Source organism: Bombus vancouverensis, chromosome 12, assembly GCF_051014615.1.
Source record: "Bombus vancouverensis nearcticus chromosome 12, iyBomVanc1_principal, whole genome shotgun sequence".
NCBI classification, from domain to species: domain Eukaryota; kingdom Metazoa; phylum Arthropoda; class Insecta; order Hymenoptera; family Apidae; genus Bombus; species Bombus vancouverensis.
Window position 1 is genome coordinate 5,114,964 of NC_134922.1, and position 19,862 is coordinate 5,134,825.

The window sequence follows — 19,862 nt, forward strand, 5'->3', positions numbered from 1 at the left end:
GTGACCTTGCTTCCATTCTGTGTCAGTATCATCACGATGATTCGAGTATCTTCTCGAGACAGACTTCCTTAGGAATTACCATAAATCCTTGTTATTTATTTTTGTTGTCAGAAATCATGTGCTATTTTTCCAATAGACGAGACGAGCTATCCGTAAATGATGCTTGAGACAAGCATTGTAAGAGACTATTTATCATTGAATGCACCGTTTGAGCGACAAAGTGATTATTGAAAGACACGAGTAGTCTGAAGTTGGAGTCGTTGGAGAATCTACACACGTACGGTCAAGATTTGAGACAATCACCGGGCACAATACCGTCACGCATTTTCAATTCAGTGTAAAGAAGTCAGCAGGCCACTGAGACGATTACTATTGGGCACATTGGGTCATCAGTCTTGAAAAATCTGTGCTGTTGCTTACATAGAATGCGTTAACGGTCTTCCAATGGGACGTTTTGGGAATACGTGCACGTAGATGTTGTCAGCCTCAGAAATCTTTTATACACTTGTCACTCGAGATTTAAATAGCTATGAATCTATTTAGTTCCTCGATCGTTCTTCTTAGATCGTTCTTCTTTGTCCTTTTTATTACATACGACATCGTAATTAAATACTTTCCAACACGTGTCTTTCAAATCACGTTTTAAACACGTCTGACATAGATACTTCAATTCTACACCCTCATCGGAAACAAAAGAACAAAAGAATGGAGCTATGCACTCTGCTATTGACAGTTCGTGGAATTTTCTATTTGCAAGCGCAACTCCTCCGCGACAGTCGTCTCCACGCGTCCCTCCTCTTCTCGATCCCGCTGTCCTTCGACTCGTTTCACAAGCTAGTTTCACGTACAAACACGTTCCACCATATTCGTCGATAAACATCGCAAACTATACCCTTCTCGCTGTCACACATCCACCGTGAACGGAACCCGAAAACCTTTTGAAAAACTTTTACTCTAGGTCGGGGATTTCCTCGATCCGCGCTACTATTTCTCGATGGAAAACCTATCATCGAAACGGGGCCAAACGGAAACTTTACAAAACCACTGCCTTGAAACACAAATTACATGTTGACGAACGATAAAATAAAGTGGTAGCGACGGCCTAAATTTTATTCACCCTTCGGTACGCCAGAGGGAGGTAAGGGAAAACTTGTTGGTTTAAACGAAAAGGTATCGAGTTCCACGATCCGGACGCGAGGATGTTCGATGCAACACTGGAAGTTATACGCCTCTTCTCCGCAACAATTGCTGTGTATGCACAGTGGCGTATACTTGTTTTTAATTAAGCCACCGGATAATTGGCCAATCGTGGCTACGTGTCTCCGCGAAACCGTTCCTCCGGTTTTCCTTTCGACGAACGGTCTAAGACGATCTAACAGGCAGCTACGCGGATAAGCTGAAATATTGCGAAACCATGACGGTTCGAGCGAACATTTTTCGTCCACTTTCCATGGAAACAGAGGCGAAAGAAGAGGTGCTGGCGCCAGTGGATCGAAGTGCTTTGGGGTGGAACCAAGCGTGCCTCTCTTCTTATATAAATTACGCGCTAAATACGCCTACGCCTACGTGGAGCTAGGCTACTTGGATATAGGCTTTGCCCGCCGCGAACGGGAAGCGATTCTCTAACTAGCCACCGTGGCGAGTTGCAGAAGCGGCTTCGCCTGTCGATGGTAAAAACCGATTGTGTTCGCAGAACCGTTCAAACCGCGTTCATACGAGTTTATCGTAGAGAAAACCGATCGAGATCGCTCTGAAGTTGTTTCACCGCGATTCTTTTCTTTCTTTTTTTCTTTTTTCTTTTTTTTTTTTAATATTCGTCTAGCAAAGTGTCTACTCGAAAGATTTTTGTGCTTGTTTATTTCTTGTATTTGATGTGTTGGCTCCGTTGCTGACTTGTTGTTCTGTTAGTCACGTGTGCCTCATTCAGTTAGAATATTTCGGTGTTGGAAGAAACAGTGTTAGTAATTACGATGAGTAAGTGAAACTACCTATGTGAAGTTTTTTTTTTATTGTATAATTTAGATTTTAAAAGGTTTCGAGTTGGATATGTGATGCGAGTCGTGAATAATTTGCAATGGAAAAGAATTTTTTTAAATTGTTCTCCTCTTCCTTGATAGCAAAAGTGAGGTAAAGTTAGGTACGCTGTTGGAGAGAAGAAGCTCGTTGGAAAGTTTCACCGATCGCGATGGATGAAGTTAATGGAGAAGCGAGGCTGTTACAAATATTCGAAATAATTTTCTCCGGGCAGATTCACCCGCGTTCTCACTTTTATTCGAGTCAGTATTACACGGGTCCAATCATGAGTAATGAGCCCAAGAATAATTGAGGAAGGCATCGTCGTCGACTAGCGTAACCAATATCATAGGAAATTGAAGTAACGTAACAGAGAGGAGAGACTCATCGGTTCAGCCTCGATAATTAATACGCCACATTTCCTTTTCTGATTATTGAATATTATACTGTGGACTTGGTTTTATCTTTTCTCTTCTCTAGATGGTACATCGATCAGAAAATTCCTAGTCTCTAATGATCGATATATTCTGTCGTATATTTCGTGAGACTTGAATATGAATATTTACCACGAACTTTCTTAAAATAATGGAAGCATGTATTCGATGCAAAGTCGATAAAAGATATTCGACCTTAGTTCGAAAGTTCGGTCTTATTCAGCTTAGAGGTAACCTAATTCCAATTACTTAATTCTAGTCTTTACACAATGTTTTTAATAGTTTAATTTAACATATAATAATATTTTATAGTAATAATATATAAATATTACGAAGGAATTCGTTGGTGACAAAATTTTAGACAGTTTTCGAAGAGAGACTTGTCATATTTTTAGTAAATGAAGAAAGTTATTGGAAGCACCGATACGTAGATTATTTCATAAAATGTCCATTCCATTGACATACATTACCTTCACGTTTTTCTTATATTTGGTTACAAACTTTCCGATTAATTCAATACTTTCTAATAAATTCCTTCTTTCGAAACGAACGCTTGTGTTACTCTTCAACAATCAATTCAAAGAATAAAAACGAAAACTGCTTTTATCGTGTTACAGCGGAGCATTGTGCTCGATTATATCTCTCACGAGCGATTGGAGCATGCAGAATTCTTCATTAAACAATCGAGCTCCATTTGTTCTCCGGCTGAAAGATATAAGTTACACAAGCTGTATAGTTTCACGTGAGAACCATTTCTCTACTATACGATCCGCGAAATGTTGCATGTTGGTAATTTCGTGGAACGTTTCGTTTTTCATATTTTCGTATTGTCCGTAGAGCAGCGAAGCGAGAAGCAAATTATATCGTAGTAAAACGTATCCGAATAGGAGCTGCGAATAGAGCGCGACTAGGTCGCCGGACGAGGCAACGCGAAGCGCAAAGGCATTCGAAAGTGGCTGGCTTGCACGGCGACGCAATTGCGTGTGCACAGATCATTGACTCCAACCACGCAACAATCCTCGCTACGATCCTGACCACGTAAACATTGTGCAACCACGCAACAAACAGTATACACCGCTTCTTTCTAATGAAAAAATCTTCGTGCATTTTTTAATCGCGTTTTATTCGGTAATTGTATTTTAAATAGGTTTGACCACACAGATTAGCGGTTCTAAGCACGCAAAGATGATTATGTAAATATCTTGCAACATAAAAACGGAACACGAGACGGTGGTTTAAAAGAAAAGTATCTCGTTGTTTTGTGACTCAGGAAATGTGTTTTAAGACTATCGGATTAAGAGATGATTCTGTAATCGTTTTGCATTGAGTTTGTGATTCAAAGAACTACAGAAAAAATGGTATGCTGAAATTAGACAGGCAAGGTGTAGTATATAAAATGTGACTCACCTTTTGCCACTCGGCGTACATCTTGAAATAATGTTAAAGAACTGTCCAAAAAGAATAAGCTACCCTCATTTTGCAACGTTGCAGGTGAGGTTGTTGGTCTCTTCCTGCTGTAAACAAAAAAAAAACGAGTTCTGTTATTATTGTAGTTCGATCAAGAAGATAAGAATTATAAAGAAACTAAAGAAGATACATAATTAATGTTTGCAGCTGATTGAACGAAACCGATATAATCGTTGTTTCATAGAAGGTAATTGCAGTACTTCATTTTAAATTATACTTAACCAAATAGATAAAATGTAATCAACTGTAAAATATTTGTAACAAAACGATCTCTTGCAACTGCTACAAAAGAATTAAAGACTTTACTGGTTTAATTGCGAAGAAACAGGATCGACTAAAGCGTAATTGCTCGTGGTACATCATTCTTCGCTCGAGTCCTTTTAAAACTACAATCATCCGGTGTTTTGTAATGTATATTCCATTTTTGTACTAATTCTATTTATCCTCTGTTCACTCAACTGTGTAAATTGCTAAAGTTCTAAAAGTCGTCCAAGTCGAATAGACATGAATACAAATGGACGAATACTATTAACACTAATTTTACGTGCATGAATGGTTGGAAATCCAAATTTACAAAGCAAAGGAAACTAAACAAAGCTTCGAAAGCTTGGATTATCTAAATTTTATTGGAAAGAAGAAAGCGTTCTTCGCGCAACGACATTTTTCTGCCGATCAGTTATATCAGAATACGAGAATCACAGAATTGACGCACAGGACGAATCGTAAACGAGCCGATCGACGTCATAAGCTCTGCAAACGCGTGATCGGAAAGAGTAATACGTTTTTACGAACCGGAAGCACCTTGCAGCGGTTGATTATTATTCGAGTTCCGGTGTCAATGGCAGTCAACGCTCGAAGCAGCGGTTTAAGAAGAAAAATTCGATCGGAGTTCGAACTCTTCCATCTTCCGCTTCAACATATCGAAGAGCGATTAGGTACACGGCTCGTGTCTTTAGATTTTAGGATGTGGAGGGAATATAAAATGATCGCACGTTTGACATCGTATTTACTACGGAGAAGAATCGACGAATACTACCATGGTCGCTGGTCAGCTCATGTTGACCTTGAATTATGTTCAACCAATTGGAATGCGGATTTTTTGAGTCTGTGAAATCTGTTGGCACAATGAAAAAAAGCGGTTGGCAGATTCATCGCGCGTTTATTATTTTGGAAGCAGCGTGGGACAATATCGAACTTTCAATTACTACGATAAAATGGAAGGAAATCTAGTTTTTAATAATATATTACGTATTCATATACATAAAATAACATATTAATTACATTTGAATCAAAAATTAATAATTGGTGACGATCGGTATTTTCAATTAGCGGATGATTGATGGCCAGATAATATTTCTAATCACCGGTTGATGACTAACGTTATCGATCGATTAAATGAATCGAGATGCTTTACAATTAATTTCTTTCATATCGTAGTCCATTAATCAATCGACCAATCGATCAAATTAAAAATTTCATCACGCTGCTGAAGAATTTGACATTTTGAAATTTTTCTAAATTTTGCGACATTGATGCAGCTCTTCAGAAAATATCGTTCGCGTGGTAAGTCATTGATATCCATCGCGTGGCGTTTCAGAAACACCGGAAATGTCGCAAAGTGTTTTGTATTTGCGTGAAGAAACGGTAGCTCGATTCAGAAAATTGAGATATCACGTTACGTTTGTATGAATCATAATTTCTGCTGGAAGAAGGAAAAAGGTTCCCGTTTTCCCCTATGCATTTGGAAAGCGATCACCACTGAAATCGATTGAGTCGCGTTCCTGGAATACCGGAACTGTCGCAAGAAAATGATCTCCACCGTGAATGACGAAGAAACGACAATCGGTTCTGCCTTTTTTCCTCTCAGTCTGTGTCGATCATAAACGAGAACGATAGCGGCTGAAATACTCTATGCTGTTTATTGTTAAGGAGAAAGTGGAAGAAAAGTTTAATCCACGATGCGTAAAATTTCCGTACGCTGATAGAATATTTCAGCATCGCAAATTGAAACGTCCGAGTTGCCTCACAGATTTAGTACATCCGTGAATGGAATGAATGAATTTTGGAAACGTTACGAATTGGTAAACTACCGAAATCTCTTTTCACATCAACGCAAGAATACAAAAAGTTGTTGAATATTTTAGAAAACCAGATATCAAATTTTAAATTACCAAGTGACAAGTCTGAACGCGGGAAATTCAATGTTTCATAAGCGCAAATTCTGTTTTCAATCTTGTATTGAATACGAAGTACAGTAGTACTTCAAACCGAGATATTTCACCGCCTCGTACCATTGACATTTTATTCTCGAAGGATCGTGTCTACCATTCGTTTATCATTTAGTTTGCTATATAACTCAGAAAACGATTGTGAATACAATGGCAGCCGATAAAGTCTTCGCGGTGTATTTTAATACCAAAGATATACTGAAGTTGTTGTCCTTCTTATCGATACCGTAGCATGACGAAGATAACACGAAAATTATTGGAGAAAAGATTTCAGAAACCACAGGCACATACCAGTGTTTCGAGAAATACACCTAAATTACGAACAGCTTTTGGAAATAATTTATCGCATTTAAATCAATTGGTATAAAATGCACTGTCTACAAAAATACAGGATTCTGTTTGTCGCCCGATAGAAATCTGTTTTGCCAACTACTATTCATCTAGAATCTTTCATTCCACGCTTCTCGTCTTGATCCAACGTGTGCCACCCACGATCGCACGAAAATGTCTTTCGTTGCAGCACTGATTATGTTCATCAATAACTAACTTTCTATTGCGACACAGACTGGCAGCTGGTTTACGTTACCGATAAAACGGATTGTTACCACCTACTACCTCTCGTCGTTCATCCAACGATCGGTCATAAACATTTCAATGTCAGTGTAAAAAGATATTTGCACGTAACAATCTTCGCCATTTTCTTCGTCCCAGTCAATGGGACGCGTTTAAGGATAGAAGAAAGGACAATGGACAATCGATGGTGTCGAAAGGCCAAATTGCCGCCGCTATTGTTCCATCGTTTCGTCTCGGCTACGCCTCCTTCTATTCCATTCTCGGTTGTATACCATACGCGACGAATCTTCGTAGACACGAATCTCGAAGAGAACCGAGTGACCGCCAGGCTGACTAACGAAATTAGCATAAGATTGCAAAATACATTCCAGCGTGAGTACCGCAGAAGGACACCAGGAGGTAGTACTTTTACTCGACGATTTGTTCGCATGATCGATGCTCGCGACCGTGTGCACACGCATCTGTAGTATCTGCACCTCTGGCTAGCTGCTAGAGTTAACGACACGTTATGAATCACCCGTATCAGAGTCGTCGATTCGACTGTTTTCTATGTTTGCGGAGCGAATATACGAGCCTCTCTGAATTATTAATGAGACGAGTCGTGTAAAGAGATTGTTTGGACAGGTGCGAAGAGGAGAAAAGGTTTTGTTCCTTTCTTTTCGCAAAAATTGTCCAAGGTTTAAGCGGGAAGTGAGATGTGCGATATTTGTCAAAGTTGTTACCGATCGTCGAACTCTAACAGGATCGAAATGTGCATTTTGTTGACAGGGGAGAAAATTTTAAGATATAGTTTTGATTAGATTGAGGAAAATTTGGTTTACAAATATCCGTAATATAGTGCAAACACATATCAGCTAATTTAAATATTTTATAAGTGTCTGAGAAATTATGATTGTATGAAACAATGTGACATATATCGATATGGAGTATTATCTCTGATAAAACTGATGGAGTTGGGAAATTTCTAAGAGTGAATCGTGTGATATATTGCGGCGAAATGAGTTTCTAAATTTAGTACTAGCAGTTTAGTAGGTGTATCTAGTTCCTGTATACTCGGTAGTAACCGTTATGTGCGGTAGATAGCAGGGACGATATTGCAAATGTAACAGGTATTATATCAAATTTAAATTTTATGATCCAGCTTAATATTTTCTATAATATCGAGTCGATACAATCGACATTTTTAGGAAGATTACTATACCTTTTTCTAATCTAGTGATTTTTCAATCTGCAACTTGCAAAATCTTTATCGACTAATATTAGATACTAAATTTATCATTTCACTGTTTACAGTAGACATCCCATTAGAAATCATTATGAGTTATGGAAAATTCTTTTTTGAGAATGATGACCACGCGATATTAGAATCAGAAGGTCTTTACGTACAACGGTAGACCCGTCCCAGAAAATGATACGAAATTACAGCGACAAATCGTCATTGCAGCTACGATACGGTGAAATAAGTTTTCAGGGCACCGAATAAATTGCCTTCCATTTCGTTGAAATGGATAATTTGCTCCTGTCAAATCGTTCAGCAAGACAAATTGTGCGTCACAAAACGCGAACGTTGCGGAACAAAAGCAAAAAAAAAAAAAATGTTTTGTCGTTCGTTACAATATTGTTCCATGGTAGCGTCTCGTTATTCATTGTTTCGTGCACTGTACTTTTCTTCTCCTCAGTTGAAAAATTTATATGATTCTGAGAAAACATAGACAAGTAGGATAGGTATCTTTCTTCCGAAACAATGAGTCGATCTTTAAAAAATCGTCGTGAAAAAATATAAAATCCTTTATCATTTTCCTTTCGCTGATTTCTTGTGCAGTGCTAACGACATTCCTACGCAACTCTCGTGTTTCGTAGCTCATAGCATTATTCTTGATACAGTTATTAACGACCAATTACATACAGCCTGATCGTGATGAAGGTAGATCGGCGGTGTATTGTCTTTTGTTTGCTTTTGACGTACGCTTCGATAGCTTGAGAAATATTCGAACCTTAAATTACTCATTGATTTCTTCGCCGATATAATGTCTTGCGTTGTGCGGGAATTGTTGAAAATTTCACATGGTAATCCCGGTTCATGTGTCAAACGTATTTAATCGCGTCTGGTCACATACTGTATATTCAAATTTCATACTAATGAATATTCATTGTCGAAACTAGCGCGCTGACATTATCGTGTTTAGACGAAAAATAAAAGATCGGAACACACCTTTGATTTCAGCTTTGGCAATAAAGGTGAGACCGATCTTATTTATCTTGTCAAGCCGTGAAAGATTTCTTGCAAAGGTGGAGGTTGAGGCACGTTGTTGAATCAAGCATTCAAGAGTATCGAACGGCAGATTTTTTTCTGAGGTGGAGGCACGAAGCCGAATCTAACATCGAAAAGAATCGAGGTCAGACAGAGAAAGCAGCAGCTCGACTACGGTGATACAAGGATCTTATGTAATTCATAATCGCGCCTCTCCTTTATCGAAATAAAAGACACGCAAGAGATTACTTATCTCCGTCGGTATCGTTGTAAATTACAAGTAGAATTTGAAGCAATTTTGTTGGAACAGAAGAAGAGGAATATTTAAGCATTCCTTGCATGAAATAAAACGTGACATTTGCATTCAGAAGTTCGAAGGATTTAGTTATCAGAATGTTAAATATATCATGAATATCGTCAATTCGTGTTGATTGATGAAATTCGTTAACGAAAGACCGTCTATCATATTCCACGGAAAAACTGTTTTCGAATTTTTATTTTTATTTTCATCGGATTACACCTTCGATTAGATCAATGTTCCATTGAATAAATCAAAACACCGTTGAATTGGATTCCTAGGAATTAAGCCAAAGGCTGAATTAGTTGAATAGTAGTTTAATATTGGCTGAAATGTTCGAACGGTTTAGTTAGGTACTCGGTATTACTTCCAATTAATTCGAGCAAGATTTTCCAATGCCGCGGGATTATTTCGCAAATATCGTCGACGGTTGTGCAAATATTTGCAGTTATCCGTAATTGGGAGAAGTTGGTATGCCCGTTCGTTGAAAGTTCGATTGCGAGTGATATGAAACGAGTTAAAATTCACGGTGAAAGTACTTCCTAAAGTCTTACTTTCTTATCGATGCACTGATTGGAAGTTTTAAGAGCGACAAGCGTAACAAGCGTAATTAACATCCACTCGGAATTTCCTAATTCACTATCGCTATTGGATTGAAACAATATGTTCTACGAATAACACTTCTTCGAGTGTTTGATTTATTCACAATTATCTGTTATCTATGCATCTGTTATCGCTGCTGCGTTGATTTCTTCATTTATATAAACAGCGTGATCATATTCCTGAGCGCTGAGAATAAATAAAATTCGTCAAAGACAGGCAAGTCTAGTTATACTGGATCGATCGAATAACAGCAGGTTCAGAAGAAAAGATCGTAAAAGCAAACTGTGTATATTTTATCGGATTCTCTTAACATTCTGAATAAATAGGGAGGGAGAACTTTTCGCTGCATCGAATAGCAGTTCATTAATTAACTACTACTCCGTTTGCTAACATCTTTTCAACGCGTTCGAACTTCTGCGTGACATGAATGAATGTTAATAACGGGACACTATCTTTCTCCAGCAACAGCGGGAGGTCACACGATTCACTGTCCTTGAATACTTTCGCCTAATCTGGCATCTACCTCAAACTGTATCTTGATCATGTTACGAAAAAGTTAATCGAAAATATACCAAATCCTGTTGGTTGATTTACGAGACAGAACTTGAATATTCCTGCTCGACTGTGTTCAAGTTTTCGGAAAATAAAATGTTGCTCCAGATGTTTTCAGCAAAAATATTCAATTTAATTCAATGGGAAGTCTAAACTATATTCGGAAACATTGAAATGTTTAAATCCTGTAACTGAAAAAATTTCTCGCCCCAAAAAACATTAGAATTCATTATCCAGCTTCAATTCCATTATCCAGCTAGCATCATTATAAATAACTGTGATCACAGCGTGAGCATTAGCTATGACTCAGAAGACAGTCGGATAAACAATATAACGAGGATTGCTTCTTCGATAATCACCAGCTATCGCCATGGTAATTTACTTGTACGCTTCCTATACCTGAATTCCATAAAATCTACGTATTCTGTCTACTATCGGGCATCTTTATTCATCGACGCCCGATTCCAACGAACCGTTCGTTCCCTTTCCCCCAGCAACCATTTTACAACAACCTCCACTCGTAAAACGAATAATCTATCGTAGCATGGTGTGCGTGGTGTATGCGAGATCGTGAGAATTCCGTTGTCTCCGGACGAGGAACTGGTCTGCCTCGATCGACAACGTGACACAGGGAGCGTGCTCGAAACTCCATGTTTATGGCAGCGAAAGGATACGGGCCTGGAAGGCACGTCCAATGGCATTCGGACTGGCTCACAGCATCCGGACGACCGAGGAATACCTGGCGTAGCTCGAGTGTCACGGGTGCACCGCGCCATTTTAAAATCGATCAGCCAGTACACTGGTCTCCATACGAATATACATCCGTAAATATAGAAACGGGGAAGACGTAAATGAGAGAAAGAACGCGTAGAAAAGTCCCACGCGGTAAAGAACGCGTTGCGGACAAGGGCGCATGTCTCGACCGCGCATCGATGTCTCCAAGCGGCATACCCGTGTAAACGATGTTTCTACTCACTTTGTTAGCTTCCTCGGTGGTCCAGGTCTCCCTGATCCGACTTATCGACGCAATCCCTTCGATACAGAACGATGTCACGAGAATCGTTTAAAGCACAGGGAGACAGAGTAGTTGGTTCACCGATGATGACGTGCATGCGATCACGAAGCAGAGCCACGAGGATCCCTCGGAGGATGGTACGGGAGCGGTTAACAAAGGAGAGGAAGGTGGAAAGGAGAAGTGATACAGAGAGGAAAACGAAGGCGCGACCGGTGCGGGTACCGAGGAGGATCGATGGAATCCTCGAATCAATCAGGATCACACGTTTATTTTCACGAGTATGTCACTTGAACTTGCCGCTGAAAGCGGTGGACGTCGTCCTTCCAGGACACCTCGAACGTCTCGTTTCTCTTAATAATTCGAGCGTTCCCGGACGACCGGACACCGACTGCGTTCTCAACGCGATTCCGGATCGTGGTATGCGGTCGCTCGACCTCGCCTAAGAAGACTTTTAGTTCGCGTCGCCAACGATCGGCGCCACCGTACACTCCTCCTGTACCGTTACACACATTACAGGTGGCTCGTGGCACTGTCGACGCGTGGATTCGTCGGTCCCCTCTCGTTCTCCATAGGTGGCTATGTTTTACCTGTTCCTCGGGTGTCGTTGGGTTCACCGACGAGACGATCGTTATAGGTGTGTGCAGGTGCATACTTGGGACTACCTGCGTTTCCCAAATATATACGCCAGTTCTCTCGCAAAAGGAACACCCCAAAGAGGTCGTCTAATCGGCGGCCATTGTCCCCGTATGGGACTCCTGAGGCCGTGCTCGGTTTCCAGGCTGCTTTTCACTTTTGCTCGAACCGGGTCTCTCACGAGCACGTGTTAACGAAACGGTGTGGGGTCGAGCTCGAGAATCGGGGAAATGGGTAATGCTAATACGACGCGTCGATGAAATCTTCTGTTCCCCCTTTTTTTCCTTTTTGATCTCTGCAGAAAAGTAGCTGCAGGATTGTTTGTATAGGATAATGACGAAATAACTGTATTTGTTTGCGCAGAACTTGGCAATTTATCAATTTCACTGTTGATGTTAGAACTTGAAATTTGACGAATGGTTCGTACTTTTGATCCGTGTAAATATAGATAAGCAAATTGATAGTTAACGGACAATGGAATTTCATAATTGATTCCACGGATTCTTGTGTTTTTAGTAGATGTATAACCTACATACTTTGTTTTCTAAAGAGGTCAATAATGTACGTTATTTTTAGGTTATTCTATGTTAATACGGGTATACCCTTCGTGCGTCTATTTGTAGATCAGAAATGCGAACACCTGCAACACCTTAGCATTGATATGTGACTAATGTACCTTGGACTTCCACTCACGTCCTTCCAGTTCCATCCGTATGATTTCTTGAACGAAACATTTTATATGCTCGTAGATTTATTTTCCATTAATAAAAAAATCTGATACAAATTCTGTAATAAAATATTTTGTCATTATAAATTATATCCTAGTTTATCGTTGGAAATCGTACTATTTCATACACAGTTAGCTGATAAGTTTGTTTTGGAATTTTCCTTGAATCCGTTGTTGATATTGGAAAATTATTTTGGACTGTTTTGTTCACGATTAAGTATACAGTAACCTGTAAAAAGCTATTATAACTACAGAGGATATAAGTTAGCCGTATTGGTTGCTAACAAAGACGGACGTTTGGTCGTTTAGTTCTCATAACGTTTGTTGGTAAGGTAGAAGTCTAAAATCCCATACTATTGGAAAACTGCTGAATTCTTCATAGAAATTATTGAATATAAAAGTTATTGCACAGCATTAAATATTTAAGTCTGAAGTATTTGCTTTAATAGTAGTTTAAGTAAAAGAAGATAAACTATAAACTACAATAAAGAAATAGTTGAATTTCAATAAAGGAACGGCAGTGTATGAATCAAGTAAATGTAGATGACGCCCGTATGAACTATCTAAAATTCCTATCATACATCATTTGAATATATTTACATATATAAAACATTAAATTTTCTCCATTGTTTAAACAAATTAAAGATACCAAGACACATCGCGATTCATTGCAGTTTGACAAAAACAAATCTTTTCAAATACCATTCAGTTTCCTTTTTCTGATAAGATTATCAAACCGTTTATCAGGGACTTTGCAAATATTGAGCGATTCTTCAGTGAAAATCCATGCACGTGGGTGAGCAAGATAAAATTAACATCGAATTACACTAACCCACCAAGTGGCTTCGTCCATTTTAATATCCTCAAGGATAATACGTACTAGTCACTTTTTCATTTATCTACCAATTCTGCAATAATTTCTTCATTTAAAACTATCTTGAGACACTATTCTCAAATGTTTATATTTGTATTTCTTCGATGATTTCTTTGGTCGGTAAATCGGCTGTACCGTACTTCTGTCAGAAATGGATTTACTTATGGAAATAAGTCGAAGGGAAAGCTACAGAGTTGCCAGAGTGCGTGTGTATTTCATGTAGCCTGACAATTTTTCTATAGATTCAAAGAATTATTGTAATTCAGCTACACGAAGCGCGATACCCTTCTTCGATTGATATGGATGAGACGGCCCGACTTTTGATATACGCTCGATTTGAAATGGAAAATCATGCCTGGATTGGATTCGCACGTGAGCTGAAATAAAGTTACATCGGCAGGTTTAAGCCCCGCTATATTTGCCTGTCCTGCGTATCGATACTAGTTCGGCATAATACGTGTGCTAGAATTTATATGGTGCTTGTTACAGGAAGCCCAGTATTCGACATGCATAAAATTAATAATCGTCCGATGAACCGGGTTACTATTTTTATTCAGTTCAACGTTCTTTCTAAAAATGGGAAAAGAAACTAGAACGTCTGGTCGAAGAAATGTCTAAAGAAACTTGCATATTACTAACCAACTAAATAAACAGCTTCGATATCAATTTTTTGTAACGAAACTTGTAAAATCACAAAATCTCCACGACAAATTGTTAAAAAAGAAAAGAAGCTCGAGGTAAAGAGAAGAGAAAGCGTGGTCGTGAAAAGCGCAGCACGCGACGAGCTTTATTCCCCCAGAAACTTCACTTCTCGCCTCGGTTGTTTCACCGACATTGCGTCGAACTAATTTCAAAGTTACCCGCCGTTGGCCGGCATAAAATTAAGAAAATCTATCCGCGAGGCCGGAAGTTCCCATCGAAAAGAAGCCACGGCACCACAATGAATATGAATACCAAGTTTTAGAAGAAAACCGTAGGTATAGCCCACTGATGGTGAAACTCAAGGGGAGCAAAAAGGGAGAGGTGGTAACAGAAAGAGAAAAGAAAGGCGAGCGGACGCGAGCCAGTCCCTGGCAGCAACTTAAATTGACTCGATAAAAGTTCGCGGAATAAAGCGGCGCTGGGCTTCGCCACTATATCAGAAACATCTGCCAAACGTTATTACAACTTTGAATAAAGAACGGCGCCGGACGGGGGCGCGGAGGGGGTGCTAACCGTTCGGAGAAAGAGAGGAAACTTCCTTTTCTCGTGGCAACGACGACGACCGCGACCAGCCAGAATCTCGCCCTCATCCCTCGCCGTGGCGAAAACTTTTTCGCTCCTCGACCGTGAGAACTTCCACGATAAATCAAGCCGTTATTTTAATTTTTCCAGAGGGGGGCTGCGTATATTAGCCACGGCACGCCATCCGTTGCTTGATGTCGCCATTCCTTTTAATTTCCACGATACGGTCTACCATTCCTTCGTCATTTTTGTATCGCTTCTACGAAGACGAGCACAGAGGGTATCTATCGTTCATTGGTCGCTTGTTTCTCAAGTGCGTGGAACGATATGTAGATCTGTATAATATACTAGAAGAAGACGCTTTGCTTTTGTAACTTACGGTGTTTGATAGATGAGATTGGGAAGGTTCGAAGGCGAAGAGACGGTGCACAAAGATATTTATATAGTCATCGTCATCGGGTATAATACCTTGGCAGCTCCGATTCATAGGGGGTTCTCTATTGAAAGAGGAATTTTTTCCACAGAGGAGATAGCACGACTAACGGTATGAAAGATTGAATAGCCTGTTCTGATTAAACCTCGAACGATCGTTGGAATTGCAAGAAAACGATTCGTGAAGCGAATCAATTAAAACCTCGGGCAACTGGGTGTCGGCGGATGGTACGATCGGCCGAGGTAGAAACAAACAGACGAGCGAGCACCGATACCTTGTATCTCAATTTATAATACAATCGCTTCTTCCATGGAGCTTTTCAATGGACCCGTCGATCTCCTTGGAGCGACCATTTACGACGTGAAATCGTGGAGCCTGACGATTTCACCAGAGAAGAAGCGAACGAGAGGGAGAAAGAAGGAGAGAAGGGAAGAAGGAAAAAAGGAGAAAGCAAAGGGATCGTAAAGAGAAGAGAAAAAAAAAAGAAGTACGCCACGTTCGTATCTGTGCTGGGATCTTTTGTGGTAGCTTCTGGTCTTGGAAGCATCGACGAAACTCCTCGACGTTCAAAGCTGATATCTTTTGATCGGCTACCTTCCTTTCAGCAAGATATAGACTTCTCTCTTGACTCGTCCTCCTTCGATCCTCCCGTTCCTCGTTTCTTCGCTCTCTTTAACGTTCCTCGGTCACGTCCTCGCGGTTTTGTTCGACAAACAAGCCGATGATTGTTGCGGTCGGGCCTGCGCTCCTCCTGGTGGCACGCCATTTCGCGGTTACTGTGAAAAATCCATTATCGCCGCGTCTCGGCCGAGAAACGCTCCGCTCTGCTCGCGAGATCATTATGCCCTCACATTACCTCGATGAAAATTGAACCGCTTTCGGGCTACTGTAAACGAGGAGATTACGGAAGGAGATCGAGCCTGCAAAATACCGGAGGAATTTTAACGAAATATGGAATCGATACACGTCCTGATAATTGTAATGTAAATTATTTTTCCAAAGATACAGTATCCATACGGCATCTATAAGAAGACGAAAGAACATCGGTCTAGTCAAAATGGACATTTTCCGAATTGGTCTTCTAAGTTACATCGTTGCGTTAATTTATAAAAATTACGAGTGTCTTCTCGAAGTAGAAAAATAAATGTCAACATAAATTCTGAAATTGTATACTTGATAACATTTTATCATCGTGTAATTATGATTAGAAAGTTGCAACGCTAATCAGCGATGACATCAGTACACACCTCACGTCGCATTTCGTAATTCAATTAAAATAATCCAGAAAATCTCGGACGCCTTCGAAATACCTTGAAAAAACATCAGAGTCGAATTGATATTACCGAACGAAGTTCGAAGAAAGGCGAGATTGAGAGGAAAGTAGCGAAGCTTGAACAGTAAACCGGTGGAGGTGCGCGCAGAGACCGAATCGATCGGAATTAATCGAATCGACGGGGAAGAGCGGCAGGTTAGCCAAGATTTCTGACGATTTAATTCCGTGTGCCCGAGTTTCCATCGTCGCCTGGCAGCCGGTGGAATTCTGCGTTCCCATTCCCTAGCTCCGATCCGGTTCAATTGCATTGGACGCGAATGGCGTTGCGGGCACGTTCGATCCTCGGAAGTCGAGGATTCCGCGGCGGCCATTAGTAACCGAATTAATTAGGCAAATCGGTAGCCACGATGCAGTTACAATTAATCTGCAGCGCGATTCCGCGTGCAGCTATTCCGAACGCTGTACATTCTGCGGCGGGTAATTGTGCGGTTCCAACATCGACCGTTCCTGTAGCTCGATAACAAAATAGCCGAACTTCCGGCCACCGCCAGCCGCTGGTCCGTTGTTTTTGTTAATTATAGTCGCCGAGGTAATTGAGATACGTTTCGAAAATCCGTACCGTGTATCTCACGGAGCTACCGCCCGCCGCCACTACTTTATCGAGCTTCTCTTTTTCTGCTCGTTCCTCGCCGCCTGATTGAGGCGAGTCTCTTGCGCAGTTTGTTCGGGAGCTTGTTTGTCTCGTTACTCGGTGGATAGGGGAAAAATGCCTCGTTCTATTTTTTTACACGATTTATCGTCGTAGTATATTACCTCTCATAAGATATTCTGAACGATTTTTTGGTGATAGTAGCTGAATTTTATCGGAGTAGAAATTAATGGTAAATTAATGTAGGTTGGGTCTGCGTGGAGAAATATTTCTTACGGTGAAAATTATGGAATAATAGGCAGACGTATCGATCATAATTTGTGTCACATTTTCTTTGTCTCTCTCACACATCCACGCACACTATTTGCATTGCAAATCGAACATTCGGATTCACATGCGTTATTACAGCGTGATTTCCTTATTAACGACTAGAAGAAGCATTTACTATTTGCTTATGCAGTCAGCTGGCGCTATAAATTAAAATTATCTATTAAAGAACCTACCAATAGTAGTATCTATATTGTAATAAAATATGCCATTTGTCCATGTGATTAATGGTTTTAAATACGTGTGTCTCTTGTTTGAATCGATGTCAGTTGTCTATGAGTTTAGAAAAGCCTTGTACATTTATAAGGATAAAGAGCTTCACGAGCGATAAAACAGGTTCCACAAGAGTTGACCAATTACGAACCTCAATTTTATTATTATACAGCCAGCGTTTAAAAATCAATTTCATCATTTCATAATATCCTAATATATCATAAAGAATGAACTCATAGAAGATACTTTCATAATTAATTTTGCAATTAAGTAATATCCTATCGAAAAGAAAAGAAAAAGGTATGATTACTTTTAAAAGTAGATAACACATTAAGGTTAATAATATAAATTATGTAAATTGAAAACGCTAGCGCATTAAATTGTATGAGAGCGATATTGCTGTTAAATAGAAATCGATGTTAATTCATCTCGCTTCTCGACACGGTGCAAGAGAATTCGCAACGATTACGATCATCATTACGAAACAATGAACAATTCTTTGCGGTGTGTCCATTAGAAGGCAGATTAAAACAGCGACGTAAGAAGCGTAAGAAAATTACCTTTTCCCCAAACAAATAGAAAGAACCGTTAGCAGTTATAAACGGAACGCTGATCACATTAAGCGAATATTTATCTCGTGTTGCCATGGACGACGTTTCCGTCGTCGTTATTTCATCGTTATTTCCCAGTTATATCCGGCACATGGTTAAGCGAGAATTATTACGAGCGTTCCTGGTATCGGCCAGACACGATCCACAGTCGCGACGTCGTCTTTCTTTTCTTTTTTTCGATATAAACAACCAAAAATTAAGTTACGGACAGGGATTATAAGCACTTCTCGGGTAATCTTTGTTCGAGTCGGAGGAGAGAGAACGCGCGGGGAACGAATGGTACGATAAGAGTTTCACGGCTAGTTGATTTTCGCGCGTGTGTTAAAACATCGGAAGATGAATTGGAAAATTACTCCGCTTTGGGAAACGTAGCGTGCGCGTTTCAGAATTTAATTTAACCCTTAACGCTCGACAATTTTTCTTCGTTTAGGTTGCGCTATTAGTACTCCTACAGTTGCGAGCGTTGTATTTAGAAGCCCAGATCTGTGTGATATAAATTAAACATCCGCTGGTCTTGGATGTTAATATCATTATTATCATTATTTGAAGAAATCGGAACAGAAGAAATACATTTACTTCGTGGAGACTGCACCGCGAACGAATATCGATTAGATCATATAAAATCTATGTAAATTGGAAACGTACAATCATAGCACCTGTCTAATATGCCCATTATTTTTAAAGGTGAAATTTTATTTCTTGCGAGTAAAATGATTTTAGTTCGACGCGAAATTTGCACGATCTATCGGTCGGCGAAAAAAAGATATTAGCTCTGGCTCGAAAATGTACTTGGAATTCTTTTAAACACTTTAGAACGGTGTGATCAGAGACGATCGTAAAACAGATCGAAACGATTAATTATCGGCCGCGCAAGAGGCTCTCGACCATAATCCGGCCGAGTTTAAATGTCGAACGGGGGTTCCCAAATCGCGTCGGGGTGTGATTTGTGGCGAACGCTTAGAGGACGAAATTGCACCGCAGGACCAAGCAGGATCGGTTCTACGTCAGGGTGATTAGACGTTATTGATGCCCAAACGGCATTGCAGCTTCGTGGCAATGAGCATCTGAATCATTCTGCGCAACCGTACTGCTTGGAATTACCGTTAAATCCATATTCTTTCCGTTAACATAGCTGTTAACCATGTCGTAATTGACTGTAAAATTCTCTACCACCTCGTAATTGAACGGCTAAAGTCCTGATAGACAGTTTCACGCATTTTCTGTAAACGTTTTACCACTAATTAGAGTAAAATGTAAATTGCATGCAAAATAGAAATTTCACAGAGACCTCTGCTTTCCATTAAGGTTGGATGTATTTGTCTATTTTTCTGAAAGAAACGATATGTGGAAATTGAGTATTACGGTTAATTGTTCGTGCAAAGAAATTTTATGCAGCACTGGTGATTTCTTATACAACCGTACACTATATTACACAATAACATTACCATTGATATTACATAGTCG

The 19,862-nt window shown here is 39.9% G+C and overlaps 1 protein-coding gene and 1 long non-coding RNA gene across 3 annotated transcripts in view; one reads left to right on the forward strand and one right to left on the reverse strand.

The window, feature by feature from the left end:
• Myo10A (unconventional myosin 10A) overlaps positions 1 to 11,839 on the reverse strand; it is a 63,104-nt gene extending 51,265 nt beyond the window's left edge. For both annotated transcript variants that reach the window (XM_033341839.2, XM_033341837.2), the window contains exons 1-2: positions 11,396 to 11,839; positions 3,855 to 3,961 (exon numbers count right to left, since the gene is read on the reverse strand). In XM_033341839.2, coding sequence (XP_033197730.1) covers positions 3,855 to 3,875 — 21 coding nt within the window. In that variant the 5' untranslated portion in view covers positions 3,876 to 3,961; positions 11,396 to 11,839. The remainder of the gene's footprint in view (positions 1 to 3,854; positions 3,962 to 11,395) is intronic.
• LOC143303451 (uncharacterized) lies at positions 1,468 to 3,870 on the forward strand. The gene is made up of 4 exons (XR_013059793.1): positions 1,468 to 2,677; positions 3,065 to 3,189; positions 3,285 to 3,514; positions 3,595 to 3,870. It is a non-coding gene; the product is annotated as an uncharacterized LOC143303451 (long non-coding RNA).
• Positions 11,840 to 19,862: the final 8,023 nt, after the last annotated feature.